Below are 23,793 nucleotides of genomic sequence, written 5' to 3' on the forward strand. Positions count from 1 at the left end.
TGATGGGAGCAACCAGGCCTGGCCGCCCTCTCTAAGGGGCCCATAGCGGGTCTACCTCTATGAAACGTACGCCCTTGATTCTAAAAATATTTAAATTTAGATTTTCACGGCCTAATTTCAATATATTTAGCAAAAAAAACCAAAGTATTTTCATTAGTGTGTGTGTGTGTGTCTGTACATACATACATACATACATACATACATACATACATATATAAATATATGCAGAATTACATTTCATTCAGTACAGAATTTCAAGTCATTCGCATTAAAGAATAACAAAGAAAAAAAAAAGAAAAAATATATTTATATATATATACTCTTGTGCTTTCAACATTGTCCATATAGCCTTGCCGGCATTTGTTTGCCAAGTGAAAGAGCTACCTATTTTCTTAGCATAACCAAGTTCAGTTTAGTGTCATCATAACAGTAATCTGGATTATTCCATATATTTATAATCCAGGGCCCCCGTTTTCCGTTGTATCCATATGTAAACATACCTGACATTGGATGTAATGTATAGGAGATAAAGGTCGTATACAGTAAATGAATCGGGCGCAAGGCTGGTTGTTTCTTTCCTCTCTAATACATAGAAAACAATCTGGCAAGGGGTTGTTATCCACTAAGAGTAGAGGAATGACTGAGAAGGCATTCACTTGCAAGCAAAACTTAATTGACAAGCCAGTGCTTGGCTGCGACTGTCTGTACGAGTAGAAATCATTAGAACTGGCTTGTGCTGCTCGGGTCACATTGTAACAATCGCACAATTGAAGGATCACTCTTGGCACCTTTGATAAATTCTTCGAGGGACAGTTTACCTGAAATGTAAAGAAATATGTTAAGTACATAATAGAAATATTTTGATTGCATTTATTATATCTGTACTGTGATATCACTGGAGCTCAAATTTTGCTGTAATGGTTTTTGGGTGCCATGTCGCATTTGCAAAGCCCCTGAGGGACCAAAACAGTAAAAAAAACTAACTAAAATTGTCCGTATTTGGGAGACTACACCCTCAGGGCATTCATCAAGGGGTGTAGTGAGCATTTTGACCCCACGGGTGTTTCCTAGATTTTATTAAAATTAGGCAGTGAAAAATTAAAATTTTTATTTTTCCAAAAATATCTAGATTTAGCTCCCAATTTTTCTTTTTCACAATGGGTAATAGGAGAAAAAACACCCCAAAATTTGTTACTCAATATCTCCCGAGTATGGCAATACCCTATATGTGGTTGTAAACTGTTGTTTGGACACATGGCAGGGCTCAGAATGCAAGGAGTGCCATTTGGCATTTGGAGTTCAAGCGCCATTCCACATTTGCAAAGCCCCTGATGTATCAGAGTACAGTGGAAACCCTGGATAAGAGACCCCATTTTGGCAACTACACCCCTCCAGGCATTTATCATTTTCCTGGACATACAACAGGGCTCATAAGTGAAGAGCAACATGCGCATTTGAAGTCTATTTTGGTGATTTTCACAGCATTGGCCCACAATTGCAGGGGGTGAAACAAACACCCAGAAGTGACGCCATTTTGGAAACTACACCCCTCGAGGCATTTTTTAAGTGGTGTAGAGAGCATTTTGATACCACAGCTGTTTTGTTTTTTTATTAGAAATTAACGCACAGCAGATGGTGTAAAGCGAAAATAATTTTTTCCCCACAGATATGTAACTTCAGTGCCCAATATCTTGTGCCCAGCTTGTACCACTGAAGACAAATATCTTAAACTGTTAAGCGGGTTCTCCCGGGTATAGAGATGCCATATATGTGGATATAAATTGATGTTAGGTAGTTGTTCTGTTTGGGGATTTGCTCATATTTAAGTTTATAATGTGGAGGCATATGTAAACTGTGCAAAGTACATCAGGGTATATGTAATCTGTGCGGAGTACATCAGGGTATATGTAAGCTGGGCGGAGTAAAACAGGGTATATGTAAGCTGTGCAGAGTACAGCAGGGTATATGTAAGCTGTGAGGAGTACATCAGGGTATATGAAAGCTGTGCGGAGTACATCAGGGTGTATGTAAGCTGTGCGAAGTACATTAGGGTATATGTAATCTGTGCGGAGTACATCAGGGTATATGTAATCTGGTAATCTGTGAGGAGTACATCAGGGTATATGTAAGCTGGGCAGAGTACATCAGGGTATATGTAAGCTGGGCGGAGCACATCAGGGTATATGTAAGCTGGGCGGAGTACATCAGGGTATATATAAGCTGGGCGGAGTACATCAGGGTATATGTAAGCTGGGCGGAGTACATCAGGGTATATGTAAGCTGGGCGGAGTACATCAGGGTATATGTAAGCTGTGCGGAGTACATCAGGGTATATGTAATATGCAATGGCGGATTATCATATGGGAGGTTTGGGCGGCCGCCCCGGGCCTCGAGGCTCCCAGGGCCGCCCGAACCGCACACAATCTTAAAAAACTATGCAGCGCTCTAGCGCTGCTAACTGCCATGCTGGCCCGCTTCCAACTGAATCTGCGTCCGCAGGACGCAGATTCAATTGGGTTGAATGCTGGAGCCTCGCACCAGCATTCACTCTGCCGTGAGTGGCTCGGCGCAGGCAGGCGCGATGTAGTGACGTCATTGCGCCTGTCTGCACGGAGTCACTCACGGGACAGTGCAGAGGAGGAGAAGCATCCCCCACCGTCGTGGGAACCGGCATAGGTAAGTAATTATGGTTTTTTTTTTTTTATTAGGCACGTACATATGAAGGCATTATACTGTGTCGCAGCTATGTAGGCATTATACTGTGTCGCATCTGTGGGGGCATTATACTGTGTAGGACAGCTATGGAGGCATTATACTGTGTCGCAGCTATGGGGACATTATACTGTGTAGGACAGCTATAGAGGCATTATACTGTGTAGGACAGCTATGGAGGCATTATACTGTGTCGCAGCTGTGGGGGCATTATACTGTGTAGGACAGCTATGGAGGCATTATACTGTGTCACAGCTATGGAGGCATTATACTGTGTCACAGCTGTGGGGGCATTATGCTGTGTAGGACAGCTGTGGGGGCATTATACTGTGTCACAGCTATGGGGGCATTATACTGTGTCACAGCTATGGGGGCATTATACTGTGTCACAGCTGTGGGGGCATTATGCTGTGTAGGACAGCTGTGGGGGCATTATACTGTGTCACAGCTATGGGGGCATTATACTGTGTCACAGCTATGGGGGCATTATACTGTGTCGCATCTATGGGGGCATTATACTGTGTCGCAGCTATGGAGACATACTGTGTCGCAGCTATGGGGGCATTATACTGTGTCGCAGCTATGGAGGCATTATACTGTGTAGCAGCTATGGGGGCATTATACTGTGTCACAGCTATGGAGGCATTATACTGTGTAGCAGCTATGGGGGCATTATACTGTGTCACAGCTATGGGGCATTATACTGTGTAGCAGCTATGGGGGGCATTATACTGTGTAGCAGCTATGGGGGCATTATACTGTGTCACAGCTATGGGGCATTATACTGTGTAGGGTCAGCTAAGGGGAAAATTATACTGTGTAGAGGTAGCTATGGAGGGCATTATACTGTATAGGACAGCTATGGGGCATTATACTGTGTAGCAGCTATGGGGGTATTATACTGTGTCGCAACTATGGGGGTATTATACTGTGTCGCAGCTATGGGGGTATTATACTGTGTCGCAGCTATGGGGGTATTATACTGTGTCACAGCTATGGGGCATTATACTGTGTAGCAGCTATGGGGGCATTATACTGTGTAGCAACTATGGGGGCATTATACTGTGTAGCAGCTATGGGGGCATTATACTGTGTAGCAGCTATGGGGGTATTATACTGTGTAGCAGCTATGGGGGCATTATACTGTGTAGCAGATATGGAGGCATTATACTGTGTAGCAGCTATGGGGGCATTATACTGTGTCACAGCTATGGGGCATTATACTGTGTAGCAGCTATGGGGGCATTATACTGTGTCACAGCTATGGGGGCATTATACTGTGTAGGGTCAGCTAAGTGGAAAATTATACTGTGTAGAGGCAGCTATGGAGGGCATTATACTGTATAGGACAGCTATGGGGCATTATACTGTGTAGCAGCTATGGGGGTATTATATAGTGTCGCAGCTATGGGGGTATTATACTGTGTCGCAGCTGTGGGGGCATACTGTGTAGGGTCAGCTAAGGGGCAAATTATACTGTGTAGAGGCAGCTATGGAGGGCATTATACTGTATAGGGCAGCTGTGGGTGGCAATATACTGTGGCGGCTGCTATGGGGGACATTATACTGTATGGGGCACCTATCGGTGGCAATATACTGTGGGGGCAGCTATGGGGGACATTATACTGAGCAATTACAAGAGCTGCAGGTCCAAGGGGGGAGAAGCTGTGTAGCACTATATACAAGGGGGGATTGTTGTATAGCACTATATAGAAGGGAGCGCTGTGTATCACTATATCTAAGGGGGATTGCTGTGTAGCATTATATACAAGAGGGGGAGGGCTATGTGACGCTATTTAAATAGGGGGAGGACTATGTAGCGCTATTTACAGGGGTCAGTGGGTGGTGCTATCTACAGTGTTTGACACAATTATATTCAGGGGCGCAGTCTATAGTGCTATAATATTTACGGGCCCAGCATTTGGTACTATTTTATTCAGGCGCGCAGTGTTTGGTGCTATTATATTTAGGGGCACAGTGTGTGGCACCATGATAATATTATCTTTGTTTATAGGTGTGGAAATGTTGGAAAAGTGAGGAGCCAAAGACATCTGAGTGGAAAATTCTGCAGAAATGGGTCATGGCCGGGAAAAGTCGTCATGAAGTCTGGACTGGATGGAGAAGAAAAGAGGAAAAAAACTACGTCGTCACCTGTGAGTCACTAGATTTATAAACAATCTGTCATCTCTACTGACATGTTTATTATAGGAAATCCTTGTATTTCACAAAGTCTTTGTGCAGTCCAGGACTGATAGACAAATAAGTGTTACTATTCCCCTGGTCAGGAGATTGTGTCCCTACACGGTGCGATACTGTCAGCGATGATTGGAGACGGTCAGTATGTGGGGACACAGCCTTTTGACAAGGGGAGTAGTAACACCCATTTGTTAATGTCTGGACAAAAAGGAAGTGTTAACAATAGTTACAGGGCGGCGGTGGAGAAGGGGGGCCCAAGTTTGGGTAACAGCCCAGGGTCTATGGTCTACTTAATCCGCCACTGGTAATATGTGAGGAGTACATCAGGGTGTACGTAAGCTGTGCGGAGAACATCAGGGCATAATAAGAGGGAATAATAATGGGGTAAATAAATAATAATCCATAGATATGTGGCCGGTGTCGCACTGATAAATGGCGCCCGATCTTATCCGCTTTTAAAACACACTCTGCACATTTTGCATCGCCATATTCTGAGAACCAGAACTTTTTTATTTTTTCACCACCGGAGCTGTGTGAGAGCTTATTTCTTGCAGGACAATCTGTAGTTTTCATTGGGACCCTTTTGGGGTACATGCGATTTTTTGATCACTTTTTATTCAATATTTTGCGGAGTAAAGTGACCAAAAAACAGAAATTCTGGTATTGTTTTTTATTCTTTTTTTTTACGGTGTTCACCAAGCGCTATAAGGCTTTATTCAGACGAACGGGAAAAACGTCCGTGCAACGCGCGTGATTTGCACGCGCATTGCACGGACCTATATGTGTCTATGGGGCCGTGCAGTCATGTCCATGATTTTTCATCAGCGTGAGTCCGCTGAAAAAAAGTCACGACATGTCCGTTCTTTCGCCGTTTTGCACGCATCACGCACCCATTGAAGTCAATGGGTGCGTGAAAACCACGCATGCCGCACGGAAGCATTTCCGTGCGAACTGCGTGATTCGCGCAAGAGCTGTCAAAAGGATGAATGTAAACAGAAAAGCACCACGTGCTTTTCTGTTTACAAACATCCAAACGGAGTGTCTTTGAGATGAGCAAACCCGGACAACCGAACCGAACTTCACCGGGTTCGGCCGAACTCGTTTTGGCCGAACCCGGCAAAAAAAATTCCGGTACGCGACATCAAGAGATAGTCACTGTCCAGGGTGCTGAAAGAGTTAAACTCTTTGAGCACCCTGGACAGTGACTTCCGATCCCAATATACATGAACGTGTAAAAAAAAAAAGAAGTTCTGACTTACCGATAACTCCCGGCTTCTTCCTCCAGTCTGACCTCCCGGGATGACAATTCAGTCCAAGTGACAGCTCCAGCCAATCACAGGCCAAGCACAGGCTGCAGCGGTCACATGGACTGCGGCATCATCCAGGGAGGTGGGGCCAGATGTCAAGAGAGGCGCGTCACCAAGGACGCGTCACCAAGGCAACGGCCGGGAGGGAAGTTCTCGGTAAGTACGAACTTTTTCTTTTTTTTTAACAGGTTTCTCGATATTGTGATCGGCATTCACTGTCGAGGGTGCTGAAAGAGTTAACTGCCGATCAGTTAACTCTTTCAGCACCCTGGACAGTGACAGACGTTGACTAGACTCATCTCTATGATGGCGGCTGTGCGAAAATTACGCAGCCGCGCATCATACACGGATGACACACGGAGCTGTCAAGTGGTTTTTGCACGCGCAAAACGCCGCATTTTTGCGTCCGCAAAAACGCCACGTTCGTGTGAATCCAGCCTAATTGACATATTAACTTTGTTCTACAGGTCAATAAGATTATGGCGATAATGTACCATACCATATGTATACAGGATTTTTTTATGTTTTACAGTGTTACCACAATGACATCACTTTTTTTTAAAAAATAGTTTATTTTTTCGGTTGCCATATTCTAAGAGCCGTAACATTTGTATTTTTGTGTCAACAAGGCTGTGCAAGAGATTGTTGTAGTTTTTGTTGGTACCATTTTAGGCTACATTTGACTTTTTGATCACTTTTTATAAAAAATTTTAGGGAGGTGAGGTAATTCTGGCATTGTTTATTTTTTTTTTACAGCATTCCCCGCGTGGGAAAAATAATGGTATAGTTTTATAGTTCGGGTCATTACGGATGAAGCGATACCAAATATGTGACTTTTTAAATATTTTCTGTTTTTTCCTATAAGAAAAGACTTATTATGGAAAAAAAGGTGTTTTTTGTTTATGTAACTTGAAATTTTATTTTTATTCAACATTTTTCTTACCTTTTTTTTTTTGTCCCACTAACGGACTTCAAGGCCTGAAGCCCTGATTGCTATTCTAATACACTGTACTACAAACGTAGTGTAATGTATTAGAGCGGTCAGTCATACACTGACAGCAAGCCTATTAGGTCCCGCATCTGGGCGGAGCCTAATAGGCTTCCGTACTTGGCAGCCATGAGGCCATTGTTAGAGCAACCAATCACCCGCGGTTGCATCACAGGGATTCCGATGGCGTGCAAACCAACTTAATACTTCGGTCGCAATTGATCGCAGCATTTAGACGGTTTGCAGCAGAGTGTCAGCTGTGATATACAGCTGACACCCGCTGGTGATGGAGCAGGCTCAGCTTCTGAGACTGCTCCATCACGGTCACATACAGTTACGTGACAATGCGCTAACTCCTTGGCGGCAGCGATGCTATTGTACGTGACATCTCGCCAAGGGGTTAAATGCTAGGTACACTTTTGCAACCATTTCTTTTTATTGCCCAAATGCAAATTAGAATTGCCTTTACCGCTGCATCAAAAGATGGAAACGCGCGGTTGCAGGAATGATTAAGTTGTTATTGGTCTGAATGATCTCTTGAAAGTAAATTCACTGTTTCTTCTTAATAGTCCAGAATGTCCAATAATATGGCATGTAGCGGGTTAGTTTAAAAAATATAGAATACATAACAAGGTTTAGGAAATTAAAACCAAAAAGCAGAGTTTAACAGCTGTCATAACTTTACCCATATTTTTTTCTCAAAGGTATTATATTGAGAGCTGAAAGCATCGAGCCCTCTCCTAAATGTTATGTCATTATCTTACAATAATAGCCCATTTCTATGGCAACATGCTTATGGGGATCCAAAAGAGGATAAATGGCCAAAAAAAATATAATTACAGAAAAACTGCTCTCCTGTAGAGGTTTATAATTATAATGCTATTCTCACTAGTGAGTAACCACAACGTAGCTCCCATTGTTTCCAGAACATGACTATCAAGCCTTTTGACGGAGGTTACTTTTAAATAATAAAATGGGTCGGGGAGATGGATAAAGCTCATTGGGACTGATTTCATAGACCTTAAAGGCTATGTAAACCTTTGAAGTCAGTATATATAACAACAATAATATATATAAACCTTTGAAGTAATTTTTTTTTTATAAAACTATGTATAATGTAATTTTATGCAACTTTTAAATAGGTTTTTATTATTATTATTATTATTTAAATTTTTAGTTTTTGAGAATCAGCTTCTATGTATCCTGTATATATAGGAGCTGTATCTTGTTGTCAAAGCCGAATCCGTCACATCTGCAGGACTGACGGCTCAGCTGGGTGCGGGTCCTGTGTATCTCTGACACACAGCAGGATCCAGCTAATAACGATCACATCTAAGTTCATGAACTTAGATGTGATCGATAACAGCTGGATCCTGCAGGACCAACGTTCACGAAAGCCATCAGTTCTGCAGACCTGACGGAATCGGCTTTGAAGGCAAGATACAGCTTCTATCTATACAGGATACATAGAACCTGTATACAGGATACATAGAAGCTGTATCTTTTATTAAAAACCTATTTAAAGTTGCATAAAATCACATTATACATAGTTTTATAAAAAAATTAAATAATTTACTTTAAACGGTTTACATAGCCTTGAAATTGTAATGAAGGGTAAGGAGTTTCAACTGCATTTGAACAAAAACTGTTTAGGCCCTGTGTTTCAGGGTGGAATGTACTATAAAATATTTGCTTGTGAAAATTATGTTTTAGGGCCTGTTCACATCTGTGTTTGGGGCCTCCGTCGCAGATCCGGCAACGGAGACCCTTAATTGTGCTATTGTTTCCAGTAAAACCAAAGACACGCTGACGGAATCCCAAAGTGAATGGGTTCTGCCGATGGAATCTGTCGTACAACTGAACTGGCGCATCCATATTTTTTGTTTTCTGCACCTTTGATGGAGCAAAACAACGGAAACACCAACTCAGGGGTGAACCCAGCCTTAAGCTGCCAGCTAGATTAAATCCTATTGAAAATTTTGCAATACGTTATATGTTGTGTATAGTCTCCTCTGATCTCGCTACTTGAATATTGGTACATGTGATATTGGGACTTATTGGTCATAGTTCACCAGGCAGCCATCACCATGAAATAAAATGTCTAAGAAGAACCAACTATCAGAACAGAAATGTAAGAAGGAGGAGAAGCTAGCTACTTCCTCTCTCATTGATGTTATTAGTGAACTAAGCTTCTTAGCATGCATTTTCTTTAACTATGAAACTTCATGCAATTTTTCTTTTAACTCAAGACAATTATTAATATATATGTGAAAATATTTTTTCCCATGTTAAAGGTGGCTATAGCCTTTGAACACATTTCTGATTTAGAGTTCACAAGATAAAGATGTGCATCGTACCATCGTTATTTGTGTCCATCTGCTTGAAGATTTTATCTGTCCTCTTCTCCGGTGTAGACTCATCTTCTGGCATTTTCATCACAGATGACACCATCTTGTAGATCGCCTGAGGAACAAGTATAAGTAAAAGAATACTTGGATTAAAGGAATGTCCTTCTCTATAAATTCTTTTTAGAACCAAATAATATTTAGAAAATCTGTCACCTTGCACTTTTTTGGAAAATAAGTGGTTCTTTTATCTAGGGTTCTAACCTGGGCCTGAAAGTATGGTGCTCACAATGCAATGCTTTTATTGGCCGGTTGATATGCTCGACAAGCCCATGGATCGTGTTGCTGCTCAGCTTTCATAACTTTTTCACCTACTGTTCCAGTTTATTTTTGCATTTGTCTCTCGTAGCGAGTTCCAAGTCTGAACATCTTTTAAAACTTAGACCTTATGCCCACAGTGTGATGCTAGGTGGCAGCATATTACAACAAATACCGAAGAAAGTTCATTCTGAACTTTTTTAGATACAGATAATAATTTGTAGTCATCTATATATGAGGATCAGAAGTATGATTGTTCGCAAAAATTTCCTAAAAGCGTGACGTATCAGTATAGATTATGCCCATGACATATATAGATAATATGTAAATCTTCAGGAGTCCTGAAGGAACCAGTGACTCTTCAGCTTTTGGGAAACTACATCTTCCAGCATATCGGACATGTTGGGGTTGTAGTATTTGAATAGCTGGAGAACCACATGTTGGGGACCACTGCTCTAATCAATTCTGGATCTGAATCTAGCCAAACCCGAATTTTAGGGCAACTTCCAACACTAAGATTTTTATTTACACCTACTTTATTTCAGGAAGATAATTTTTGCATGGAGGACAGAAAGTGAATTCCCACGCTGCATTTAAATCACTCACATTATTTATTTTTGTATTGGTCTTTTATTAAATGGGTTACCTGAGATTAGAGAAAAGGGTCTGTTTTTTCCTCCAAAAACAGCGCCACTCTGTTCTTTGAAGTGTGCCTGGTATTGCAACTCAAACCCATTCCACTGTACCGGGCTGAGCTGCAGTACTAGAGAGACAACCCATGGAGGAGCGCTGTTACTTGAAAAAAAAGTCCACATTATAAAATATTTGTCAATTGTATGTAATGAAGAAAGGTAAACATTTAGGAGGAATTATTAAGCACTGAACACCAGTATTCAGATGAAAAGTTATTTTTTACGTGGTGTCCAATACTTTTTTAAAGAGGCGTGACTTAGTAAAATTGGGTGGGCTAACCACGGCCTAACAGATTTACTATAGTTTACACCAGGAACGGATTTGACTTTATGGCCAGAGACGCACTTAATAAGTTAAGTGATTTTCCTCTAACGTTCTTGCGATAAAGACTGGTTTATGAAATGCCAGTCTTAATACATTCCCCTCTTAATGTTTATCTAACTCATGGTCTGTTCAGTCTGACGTCAGCTTCAAGCAGTCCAAGTCCCACTGGAGTTTGCTTCTGAGCTGGAAGAAATCACTTGTGTAGGGGGATACTGCTTCTGTATGATGTAGTAACCCTTTCTGCCGGGAGCTTGAACTTAAGGAGGCTCTGTCACCAGATTTTGCAACCCCTATCTGCTATTGCAGCAGATCGGCGCTGCAATGTAGATTACAGTAACGTTTTTATTTAAAAAAAACGAACATTTTTGGCCAAGTTATGACCATTTTTGTATTTATGCAAATGAGGATTGCAAAAGTCCAAGTGGGCATGTTTAAAGTAAAAGTCCAAGTGGGCGTGTATTATGTGCGTACATCGGGGCGTTTTTACTACTTTTACTAGCTGGGCGTTCTGACGAGAAGTATCATCCACTTCTCTTCAGAACGCCCAGCTTCTGGTAGTGCAGACACAGTGTGTTCTCGAGAGATCACGCTGTGACGTCACTCACAGGTCCTGCATCGTGTCAGACGAGCGAGGACACATCGGCACCAGAGGCTACAGTTGATTCTGCAGCAGCATCAGCGTTTGCAGGTAAGTAGCTACATCGACTTACCTGCAAATGCCGATGCTGCTGCAGAATCAACTGTAGCCTCTGGTGCCGATGTGGCCGACATTATGCAGGACCTGTGAGTGACGTCACAGCGTGATCTCTCGAGAACACACTGTGTCTGCACTACCAGAAGCTGGGCGTTCTGAAGAGAAATGGATGATACTTCTCATCAGAACGCCCAGCTAGTAAAAGTAGTAAAAACGGCCCGATGTATGCACATAATACACGCCCACTTAGACTTTTACTTTAAACACGCCCACTTGGACTTTTGCAAGCCTAATTTGCATAAATACAAAAATGGTCATAACTTGGCCAAAAATACTCGTTTTTTTTAAAATAAAAACGTTACTCTTATCTACATTGCAGCGCCGATCTGCTGCAATAGCAGATAGGGGTTGCAAAATCTGGTGACAGAGCCTCTAACTATTTCAGCAACAGTAGAAGAAGATTTTCTAGTGCATTATGCAGCCCAGCTGCTTCAATCATTGTATCTGCCTGCTCTTTGTAAGATCGAGCAATGCAGGAAAGCTTCTGCTGCAGCAAGCTGCCTCCCAGCCAGAGATAAAGAAACCTAATCTCATAGGAGTTCCCCAAGGAGCAGTCCATATACACTCAAAGCCTGAAGAAGGACCTCTAAGTCCTAAGTGACGAAGCCAGGAGCGAAACGCGCGTTGGGGTGTTCTGACAGTGTTGTGGCAGTGGAATGGCTCATGGTGGGTTCTGGCATGAGTCTTTAATGATTTTCTTATGATTGTTACCATATATTTTTTGTGGTCATACTTCAGGCATTTGCTGTGTTATATTGGTACAAGTATATTTATACCCATGGTACATACTTCATATTTTATGATATAGTATGCATAGTACCATCATTGTTTCCTCTGCCTTATATTCAACACTGTCTATTTCTCTGTACTGATTGTACATTGTTTTTATGGGTGTTTATTTTTAAAGTGTCTTGATCAACTGTGTTGTTTGTCTTCAATAAAGTCTTTTTGTATCTTTCTACGATACGTTTGATTTGGTCTTATTGCAGCATGTAGGGATAACTTTTTGGTGTTTCATACACACTTAAAGCCTGAAGAAGGACCTCTAAGTCCCAAACTATGCCAACTAAAAAAGTGGAACCATACTGTATATGGAAGTAAAATTACTTAACGTGCAAACAAGTCTAAAGTGCTGTTCATACTTTCTGCTTGTTGACACTAACACAGAGGGGAGAGGGATGAATCCTGGGACACAGAGAACAGCTTAAAGGGGTTTTCTCACCAGGGACATTTATGACATATCCACAGCATCCTGACCCATTCGTTTCAATGGGGCCATGCACACTTCAGTTTTTTTTGATGGTCCCGTTGCTCCGTTCCGACAAAAGTAGAGCATGTCTTACTTTGGTCCGAGATTCCGTCCAAGTCAATGGGGCGGTCAAAAAAACTGAAGGGACACGGAAGGCATCCGTGTGCCGTCCGTGTATGACGGAGCCGTTGCCTAGCAACGGGCGGGCAGAGGTACACATACAGACAGATACTGCACTGCACTAATCGGCAGCCCCTTCTCTCTGTCAGCACTGATAGAAAGAAGAGGCTGCTGATCAGTGCTCGAATGCAGCGATATTAAGAAAAATAAGTTCATACGTACCCCGGCCGTTGTCTTGGTGGCGCGTCCCTCTTCTGACATCCAGTCCGACCTCCCTGGATGACGCGGTAGTCCATGTGATCGCTGCAGCCTGTGATTGGTTGCAGCCATCACATGGTCTGAAACGTCATTCAGGAGGCCGGACTTGAGGAAGAAGCAGGCAAGCAGGAAGTTCTGGGTAAGTAGTAACTTTTTTTTTGTTGCAGGTTTTTTTAAATGAACCATTAATCTATATTGTGAGCGCCGCGCATGGTATTCCCTGTCCAGCGGTAGTCTCTGTCCAGGCCGGGTGCTGAAAGAGTTAAAGGGCTGCACTGATCGGCAGTAAATCTTTCAGCACTCTGGACAGTGACTACCGCTGGACAGGGAATAGCATGTGCGGCACTCACAATATCGTGTACATAGTGTGAAACTGAAACACGGAAGTGTACACGGAGTACACACGGGAAGCACACTGTTCCAATCACGGACACACGGATCCGTGAAAAACAGCCGTGAAAACGGTGATGGAAGTGTGCATGAGGCCTAAGTCCCATAGAACTGAATAGTAGTTACGGAAACAGTTTAGCTTGTGTGCTATGCTGTTTCCGTAACTGCCATTCATTACTATGAGACTTACAGAAATAGCGTAGCTCATTGAGCTATGCTGTTTTGTAACTCCCGACCATAAAGGAAGTGGCCAGGAGTCAGTGATAGCAGAAGAAGGTAGAACGACGTTTAGGGGGCCCCGTTCTAGAGATAGGTGCGGGTCCCAGAGGTGGGACCCGTATCTATCTGACATTTATGACATATCCTGTGGATATGTCATAAATATCCCTGGTGGGAAAACCCCAAAGTGTGGGCTGCTAGTAATTTTTTTTCTTTATTTTAAATGTAATGTCTTTCATTTCCAAAAACTCTATAAACGACTAATACAGCAATTTAACCATTATGTGGAATTTTACAATGGGACGGCACATACTCACAACATTCAGTAAAATCTTACCTGGACAATTTCTAACATCTCCCCACGACTTATATAACCATTGCCATCCAGGTCATACATACTAAACGCCCACTTAAGCTTCTGTTCCAGTTTTCCCCGTGACGTCACGCTTAGTGCAATGATAAATTCCCGAAAGTCAATCGTCCCATCACCATTTGTGTCAAATGTACGGAACACATGCTCTGCAAACTTTGAGGCATCCCCATATGGAAAAAAGTTTGCATAGATCTTTTTAAACTCGTCAACTGTTAAATGTCCGGTTGGACAATCCTTCAGGAAACCTTTGTACCACTCCTGCAGCTCATGATCTGTGAATTCTGTATTTTCCCGTAGGTCCTGTAGAACTTCAGGTCGCAATTTACTGTTTTGTTTTCCCATTCTGAAACAGCTTCTCTATATGCCGGAGCTAAAAAAAAAAAATTGAGACTGTGAGGTACTAAATACTCAAGAGAGCCTTTTTTATTATTTCACAAACAATGGATGCACTCTCATGGAGACAATCATCAGCAAGACCCTTTGTAATCAGCGGTTGATGGGAAGGCCAAGAAATATGAGAGGGGGTTGCCCGAACAATATAATAAGATTGATATTTTGATGAAGACAAATTACATTTTATGTATAATTGCCACCTCAAAACCCCAAAATATCAGGAAGCATAGCAAAGTAAGTGTGATCAAACAGCAAGATACTTACTTCTCTCTGAATTGTTGATCTGATGGATCCCTTGAAACAAAACAGCATGAAAAAGTACCTATGGGTACATGTGGCCTATGACTATATATTCCTGAATAGACCATACAGATTATGGCCCCATTCAGGTCGATAGGAGATCCATCAACGTTTAGCTCAGAGATGTTTTTAGATGCAGAAATCTCCATGTGAGGTCAAAACTGGGCATGGTGCACAAAAAATGCCCAGGTGACTTTGTTCTAACAACCCTCAGGGACTCGATTTCCAAACCTCACAGGTAAAAACTCTTGACATTTCTCTATGGCGTGTCAAAAGCTTTACAAAACTCGAGACACAATAAAAAGAAAAACTTTAGCAAAAGTTTCCAAATGTGAAAATTTGTAAGGAAATCCTTAGCCACCATAATTAATTAATATATTATATCAACAGTAGTATTAGGTAATCACTAATACACTCTTGTAGAGATTGGTGTTCAATCACTACAATGCATAAAGCCCATTCAAATCTTTACATTTTACAGGGAAAGATGGCTCCTGTTCCCTTGTGCCAGAGCGTGGATTACAATTTTTTTTTTTTTATCATGTACATTACATTTTGGTTGAAGGCTTTACTAGGGTGAACATATCATAGAGGTAGTCCATGTAGCTGCTATGGGACCTCTAGAGAGAGAGGGGGCCCAGTCCAGGTAGGCCTCATCTCTTATTTGAATGGGTGGTGAGAACCTGTTTAGGGATCCCCTCTCCAAGAGGCCTACAACATTAGCAAACATGGATGTGGGGAATCAGCCAAGGATTGTGGAAAGGAGATGGTGGGCGAACATGCATCAAGTCCTCCTGCCTCAGGTGCTTAGAAGTGTGGTGGTATCAACCAAATCCAGAAGGGTCCTATTTTAATCTCTGCTGACGGTCTTTCCCTAGACTTTTTATGTTTAATTTGGAGTGTTTTCTTTCTTTCTTTTTTTTTTTGTAGACGGCTTGTTCACCCACGGAGAGTAGTGGCTTTAACAAACTCCTGTTAGATCATCAACACCAATAAACCAAATTTAAACCAACAATATTATATTATGTTTTTTCAAGTGGGACTTACTTCTAATACCATCAGTCGACTGACCCTAACACCTAAAACCAATGGAGGATTATCATATGGGCGGTGCGGGCGGCCGGCCACCCAGGGCCCGAGGCTCCCAGGGGGCCCATGGCCGCCCGAACCACACACAATCTTAAAAAACTATGCAGCGCTCTAGCGCTGCTAACTGCCACGCTGTCCTGCTTCCAACTGAATCTGCGTCCGCAGGACGCAGATTCAATTGGGTTGAATGCTGGAGCCTCGCTCTAGCATTCACTCTGCCGTGAGTGGCTCGGCGCAGGCAGGCGCGATGTAGTGACGTCATCGCGCCTGTCTGCATGGAGTCACTCACGGGACAGTGCAGAGGAGGAGAAGTATCCCCCACCGTCGTGGGAATTGGCATAGGTAAGTAATTATGTTTTGTTGTTTTTTTTTATTAGGTACGTACATATGGAGGCATTATACTGTGTCGCAGCTGTGGGGGCATTATACTGTGTAGGACAGCTATGGAGGCATTATACTGTGTCACAGCTATGGAGGCATTATACTGTGTCGCAGCTATGGAGGCATTATACTGTGTCGCAGCTGTGGGGGCATTATACTGTGTAGGACAGCTATGGAGGCATTATACTGTAACACAGCTATGGAGGCATTATACTGTGTTGCAGCTGTGGGGGCATTATACTGTGTAGGACAGCTGTGGGGGCATTATACTGTGTCACAGCTATGGGGGCATTATACTGTGTCGCAGCTGTGGGGGCATTATACTGTGTTGCAGCTGTGGGGGCATTATACTGTGTCGCAGCTATGGGGGCATTATACTGTGTCGCAGCTATGGAGGCATTATACTGTGTAGCAGCTATGGGGGCATTATACTGTGTCACAGCTATGGGCATTATACTGTGTAGCAGCTATGGGGGCATTATACTGTGTAGCAGCTATGGGGGCATTATACTGTGTAGCAGCTATGGGGGCATTATACTGGGTCACAGCTATGGGGCATTATACTGTGTAGGGTCAGCTAAGGGGAAAATTATACTGTGTAGAGGCAGCTATGGAGGGCATTATACTGTATAGGACAGCTATGGGGCATTATACTGTGTAGCAACTATGGTGGTATTATACTGTGTCGCAACTATGGGGGTATTATACTGTGTCGCAGCTATGGGGGTATTATACTGTGTCACAGCTGTGGGGGCATTATACTGTGTAGCAGCTATGGAGGCATTATACTGTGTCGCAGCTATGGGGGCATTATACTGTGTAGGGTCAGCTAAGGGGCAAATTATACTGTGTAGAGGCAGCTATGGAGGGCATTATACTGTATAGGGCAGCTATGGGTGGCAATATACTGTGGGGGCTGCTATGGGGGACATTATACTGTATGGGGCACCTATCGGTGGCAATATACTGTGGGGGCAGCTATGGGGGACATTATACTGAGCAATTACAAGAGCTGCAGGTCCAAGGGGGGAGACGCTGTGTAGCACTATATACAAGGGGGGATTGTTGTATAGCACTATATAGAAGGGAGCGCTGTGTATCACTATATCTAAGGGGGATTGCTGTGTATCACTATATACAAGAGGGGGAGGGCTATGTGACGCTATTTACAGGGGTCAGTGTGTGGTGCTATCTAGTGTTTGACACAATTATATTCAGGGGCGCAGTCTATGGTGCTATAATATTTTCGGGCCCAGCGTTTGGTACTATTTTATTCAGGCGCGCAGTGTTTGGTGCTATTATATTTAGGGGCACAGTGTGTGGCACCATGATAATATTATCTTTGTTTATAGGTGTGGAAATGTTGGAAAAGTGAGGAGCCAAAGACATCTGAGTGGAAAATTTTGGACATTATGGGATTAAAGACATTATGGGATTGTTATAAATACAAGGAAGCATGAAAATATATAGAAGATTCTAAAAAATTAAACTGCTATATTAGACGAATTTGCAATTGCATTTTTTTTTAATTTTACCACACATAACACAATAATACATAAAAAATATGCTAAGAATTCATGTTAAAGAACAATTAACCCCTTCCCACATTTGGACTTGACTGTACGGTGACAAACAGATATACAGTAATGTCCAGTGGATGTCGAAGGCACATCCATTTTTTCCCATGATATGTCCTTTAGAAGTAGCAAAACATAAAAAAAATGCATATTCGGTATCTCCGTAATTGTACTGACTTAAAGAATAAAGATAACTTATTATTTAGACTGAACGGCGAACGATGCAAAATATACAATGCAAAAAAACAATGGCGGAATTGCTGCTTTATTCCATTACTCCTTCGAAAGAGTTAATAAAAGGTAACAAATAAGTTGTGTACCCCAAAATGCTGCCATTGAAAAATACAACTCATATTGCAAAAAACAAGTCCTCATACAGCTATGACGATGGAAAAATAAAAATGTTATGATTCTTGGAATGCAGCGATGCAAAAACAAACAAAAATCCTACGGTCTTGAAGGCCAGAATAGGCTCGAGTCCTGAAGGAGTTAAATACACTGCATAGTGCCTATCAAAGTATGGTATTTGGACAATTATTTCCTATCACTCCAGAGTTGAAAGTTGCAGTGCATAGTAGGCTCGGCTTTACAAAGATCATGCCCTTCTTATGTGATTGTGTTTGTCTAATAGGGACGGAAACAGAAAGAAGAGGGCACCCACACAAGTATGTGTAAGCCCCTCAACTCAATCTCTTGCTTGCAATCTAACAGACAGTAGAAAGCTGTATTTAAGTCGACAGTGGACCCCCTTATACACTGGGCATATGGAATATCCATCCTTGGTGTCTGACCTGAATATTTTGGGTATTTTTCTTCCTCTACTGGTTTCCGTGTAAATGTACATTTTGCGGAGAGGGTGGACTCTTCGTGATGTCATTAAAGAGTTGTGCAGAGTGCTCTCAGCCAATCAGAACTCTCTCCCATGCTGTTCTTTCTCCCCTCTCAGAGCAAGAAGTCTCAGACACACACCGAGAAGACTGCAGCTGCACCTCCTCCTCTGTCTTCCTCCCTGTCTTCTATTTTTTGTAATTTTGGGGGGACCAAGACGGTTTATGAATATTTACAGAAAGCTACAGGTACGAAAAGCGGAACTACAGGCTGCTGGAAGGTGATGAAGATGCCAATTCCCCCAAAATAATTCACATATTATATAGATTAATGCAAAACTAAAATATAACAACAGGTATACTTTACGTCACCTATACACCACGAGATGTGTCACCAACCTCTGCAGTACTGTTGGGGCATCATCACTAGTGTGGTAAGGTCTGATCACTACTTCTTTATGAGGGAAGAATGCATCACATCATCATCAGGAGACTTTCAAAAATGTTGGAAATATCTTTTATTGCAGTATAATCAATCGATCACACTGTGATTTACATGGCCAGTTATGGACACGGACAAAGAACAACATACTGTATGTTCACAAATCAAAATATTCTCTATACAAATAAGATTTAGTCAACTTCTGGAAAACCAAGCATTAGTACCATATTTTTTTTTAAGAAAACACAAAAAGACATTGCTTAGAATAACACCTTTAACAATCTAAGATGCCAAATACAGATTTTGGAATCCTGCCGGGTCTTGTGGATAGAGATTCACAACCTGTCAGATATTAAACTAGTAAAATCCTATGCTGGCCATCAATGGCCCCATCCTACCACCCAATATGGGGATCAGATGAGAATTGGACCATGTAGTAAAAAGGGAACACGCGCTTCCAACGTGTTGTAAATGGGACGGATGGTCTACTGCTCGTGCACTACTATCTCAGACTATGAGATTTCACCAGTGGTGAGAAGATACATCGCTGTCATTGAGTCTTCAGCCCATTAATGTCCCTTCATCAGAATCACTTGCGACTCGTATGCAGGAAGCATCTGAACTTGGCTTCTAAGCCTTTGTTAATAGTAAACGTCTATTGTAGTAAGTTTTTTTAAATTTTGTGGTGGAAAGTTCTTCGTGTCGCACAGGTGTCCTAGTTTAGGGCTTCGATACTATAGCAGATGTAATGGATCTGTTCATTAAAGGATGCATTCAGGAGTCAATTACTGCCTTGTCTTGCATGGCTCTTACTATCTTTCTCCATCGCATTAGTAGCTTCATTTACGTTTTCTCGTCCATTCTATTTAGACTCTGCAGTAAACACAAATCCCGTTGCTTTTCAATTTTCTAATGGTAAAACGCTGCCAAACACACATCCTGCTCTGGGGTTTCTAAACACTGCTTAATGCAGAAATACACAGCTGCTAGTCAGTAAAATAGAAAACATACAAGCAGGAAATTAGACCCTCCATGGCCATTAATTAATTAAAAGAAGCCAGCTGCGTTTATGCAAATGCACCAAGAGCCCGTACATCTAAAATCTCGAGGACGTTCTGCTAAATTTAGATGTAGCTGTAGACGGCTTTAGTTTTCCATTCAAAGACTGATTGACTGTGTACACCGAGATCAAAACACAAATGTGACCAAATTAATTCGCTTTACTTTGATTAAAAAACTAAATATTCAGCAATAAGGGTATGTCCACATGTAGCGTAAACACTGCGGATTTTCCGCAACGGATTTCATTGCGAAAAATCTGCAGCGTAATACAGTAACAGCAGGGTGGATGAGATTTGAACAATTCTCATTCACACACTGCATAAAAAAAAACACAGAAAAAACTTTCAGAAATTGACACGTGGTGCGGTTTTTTAATCCGCAGAATGTAAATTTATGCTGCGGTAGCTGCTTTTCTGTTGTGGGTTTTCCCCATTGAATTCAATGGGAGGGTAAAACCTGCAAGGGTATGTGCACACACACTAATTACGTCCGTAATTGACGGACGTATTTCGGCCGCAAGTCCCGGACCGAACACAGTGCAGGGAGGCGGGCTCCTAGCATCATACTTATGTACGATGCTAGGAGTCCCTGCCTCTCCGTGGAACTACTGTCCCGTACTGAAAACATGATTACAGTACGGGACAGTTGTCCTGCAGAGAGGCAGGGACTCCTAGCGTCGTACATAAGTATGATGCTAGGAGCCCGGCTCCCTGCACTGTGTTCGGTCCGGGACTTGCGGCCGAAATACGTCCGTCAACTACGGACGTAATTAGTGTGTGTGCACATACCCCAACAAATAACAAATGTTGCGATTTTTGCAGCAGAAGAGCTGCGATTCCACTGCAAAAATCGCAAAAATAAATAAAGATTATACTTACTCAGATCTCTCTGCTTCTGCGTCCAGCCCGGCCTCAAGGGATGACGTTTCATCCCATGTGATTGCTGCAGCCAATTATTGGCTGCAGCAGTCACATGGGATGAAATGTCATCCCATGAGGCCGGGCTGCAGGACGTCAGAGGGACGCGTCGCCATGACTATGGCTTTTTTTTTACCTGCTGTTTTCCGCAGCGAACATTTCAGCCCAAAAACTGCACCACAATTTGGTGCGGTTTTTCAGATGGAATTCAATGCGGTAAAAAGGGAGGATAAGCTGTGTACTTTTACGCACCGTATACGCCCTGTGTGAACATAGCCTAATAGTTAGGTCCCTGCAAAACCTAGGGAAGGAATCAAACGGATGACATAATTCACCTATAGCACCACCCTTTCCCAAAACTTTGGTTAGAGTCGAGGTACTCGGCATGCCCCAGGATATAGCTGCCACTACCTGGTCCTGTGCTTATTTCCCTGGACAGCGTCCAGCAGGAGTGGTATCAGATACAATGGGAATAGATGGGATGCTTTAAGCAACAACAGGGAAAGTCACTAGAAATGAAGAAGGGCGGGATGGGACAGTTTTGAGCCTATTTCAATCAGCCTCCCAATATCTCCCAAGAATGCCTACTTTAGGCAGATTTGCTCCGTCTCCTGGCACAATCCTGTTAAAAACAGGATGATTGGAAGGTAACTGGTCATTAAGGCCCCATGCAACGGCCGGCCGCTGACTGACAGCCGCATTTTCGGGCCGTGTCTCCCATACAAAGTATGGGCGCACGGCCCGCAAAATGCGAAAGAACGGACATGTTCCATAATTCCCGGAACATTTCCATGGCACTGACACCCTTCCGTAGTGCTACGGAAAGGTGTCAGTGTTCAATGAAAGTGAATGGCTCCGGAGGTTTTTTGCTGTCGTGTGCATGGGGCCTAAGACAAATAATAGGCGATGTGGTTAAATGATGTTAGTCTAGTGACCGATTATCTTAAAGCCGTTTTTGCCAAAATTAAGTTAATCAGGGGTTCAGCATTGCACGCAGTTGTCAAAATGGGAATTACGTTAATGGGCTTCCCCAGGACTTAAGTATTTAGGGGTATTCCAGACTAAAGTTCTTGGCGGTTTATGTTAGCCTCATAGACGTTAAATGGAGAGGCGCACACTCAAACTTCTCCTAATTATATAGATTCATTACACACAGAGTAATCTATTTCCAGCATTTTTTATTTTAATGTTCATAATTATGGCTAAGGGTATGTGCACACACAAAACAAAAAAAGTCTGAAAATACAGAGCTGTTTTCATGGGAAAACAGCTCCTGATTTTCAGACGTTTTTTATTCAAAGTCGCGTTTTTCGCTGCATTTTTAGTGGCCGTTTTTGGAGCTGTTTTTGTATAGAGTCTATGAAAAACTGCTCCAAAAATGTCCCAAGAAGTGACATGCACTTCTTTTTACACGGCCGTTTTTCAAAACGGGCACGTAAAAAAACGGCCCTGTCGGAACAGAACGCCGTTTTTCCCATTGAAATCAATGGGCAGATGTTTGGAGGCGTTCCGCTTCCATTTTTTCCGGCCATTTACGGCACGAAAAACAGCCGAAAATAGGCCGTGTGAACATACCATAACAGTTAATGAAAACCCAAAATTTAGTCTCAGAAAATTTGAATATTATGTAAGCCCAATTTAAAAAATGATTTTTAATACTGTTGGCCTACTGAAAAGTCTGTACAGTATATGCCCTCAATACTTGGTCGGGGATCGTTTTGCATGAATTACTGCATCAATGCGGCGTGGCATGGAGGCGATCAGCCTGTGGCACTGCTGAGGTGTTATGGAAGCCCAGGTTGTATGATAGTGGCCTTCAGCTCGTCTGTATTGTTGGGTCTGGTGTCTCATCTTCCTCTTGACAGTACCCCATAGATTCTCTATGGGGTTTAGGTCAGGCGAGTTTTCTGGCCAATCAAGCGCAGTGATACTGTGATTATTAAACCAGGTATTGGTACTTTTGGCAGTGTGGGCAGGTGCCAAGTCCTGCTGGAAAATGAAATCAGCATCTCCATAAAGCTTGTCAGCAGAGGGAAGCATGAAGTGCTCGAAAAATTACCTGGTAGACGCTGCGTTGACTCTGGACTTGATATAACACAGTGGACCAAAACCAGCAGATGACATGACTCCCCAAACCATCACTGACTGTGGAAACTTCACACTGGACCGCAAGCAACTCTTCCTCCAGACTCTGGGACCTTGATTTCCAAATGAAATTCTAAATTTACTTTTATCTGAAAACAGGACTTTGGACCACTGCGCAACAGACCAGTCCTTTTTCTCCTTAGCCCAGGTAAGATGCTTCTGACATTGTCTCAAGGAACGCAACAGTTGTAGCCCATGTCCTGGATACGTCTGTGGTGGTTCTTGAAGCACTGACTCCAGCCGCAGTCCACTCCTTGTGAATCTCCCCCAGATACTTGAATGGCCTTTCCTTGACAATCCTTTCAAGGCTGAGGTTATCCCTGTTGCTTGTTCACCTTTTTCTACCACACTGTCTCAACTTGTCTTTTCAACAACTGTCTAGTCAGCAGTCTTCCCCTTGATTGTGTAGCCTAC

At 42.6% G+C, this 23,793-nt stretch overlaps 1 protein-coding gene across 1 annotated transcript in view; it reads right to left on the minus strand.

Annotated features, from left to right (window-relative positions):
- Nucleotides 1–288: 288 nt before the first annotated feature.
- HPCAL1 (hippocalcin like 1) overlaps nt 289–23,793 on the minus strand; it is a 182,326-nt gene continuing 158,821 nt past the window's right edge. The window contains exons 4-6 of the mRNA XM_075861108.1: nt 14,211–14,616; nt 9,561–9,666; nt 289–818 (exon numbers count right to left, since the gene is read on the minus strand). Of these exons, the coding sequence (XP_075717223.1) occupies nt 721–818; nt 9,561–9,666; nt 14,211–14,588 (582 nt within the window). The 5' untranslated portion in view covers nt 14,589–14,616 and the 3' untranslated portion in view covers nt 289–720. The remainder of the gene's footprint in view (nt 819–9,560; nt 9,667–14,210; nt 14,617–23,793) is intronic.

This window comes from Rhinoderma darwinii, chromosome 4 (genome assembly GCF_050947455.1).
Source record: "Rhinoderma darwinii isolate aRhiDar2 chromosome 4, aRhiDar2.hap1, whole genome shotgun sequence".
Taxonomy (NCBI): domain Eukaryota; kingdom Metazoa; phylum Chordata; class Amphibia; order Anura; family Rhinodermatidae; genus Rhinoderma; species Rhinoderma darwinii.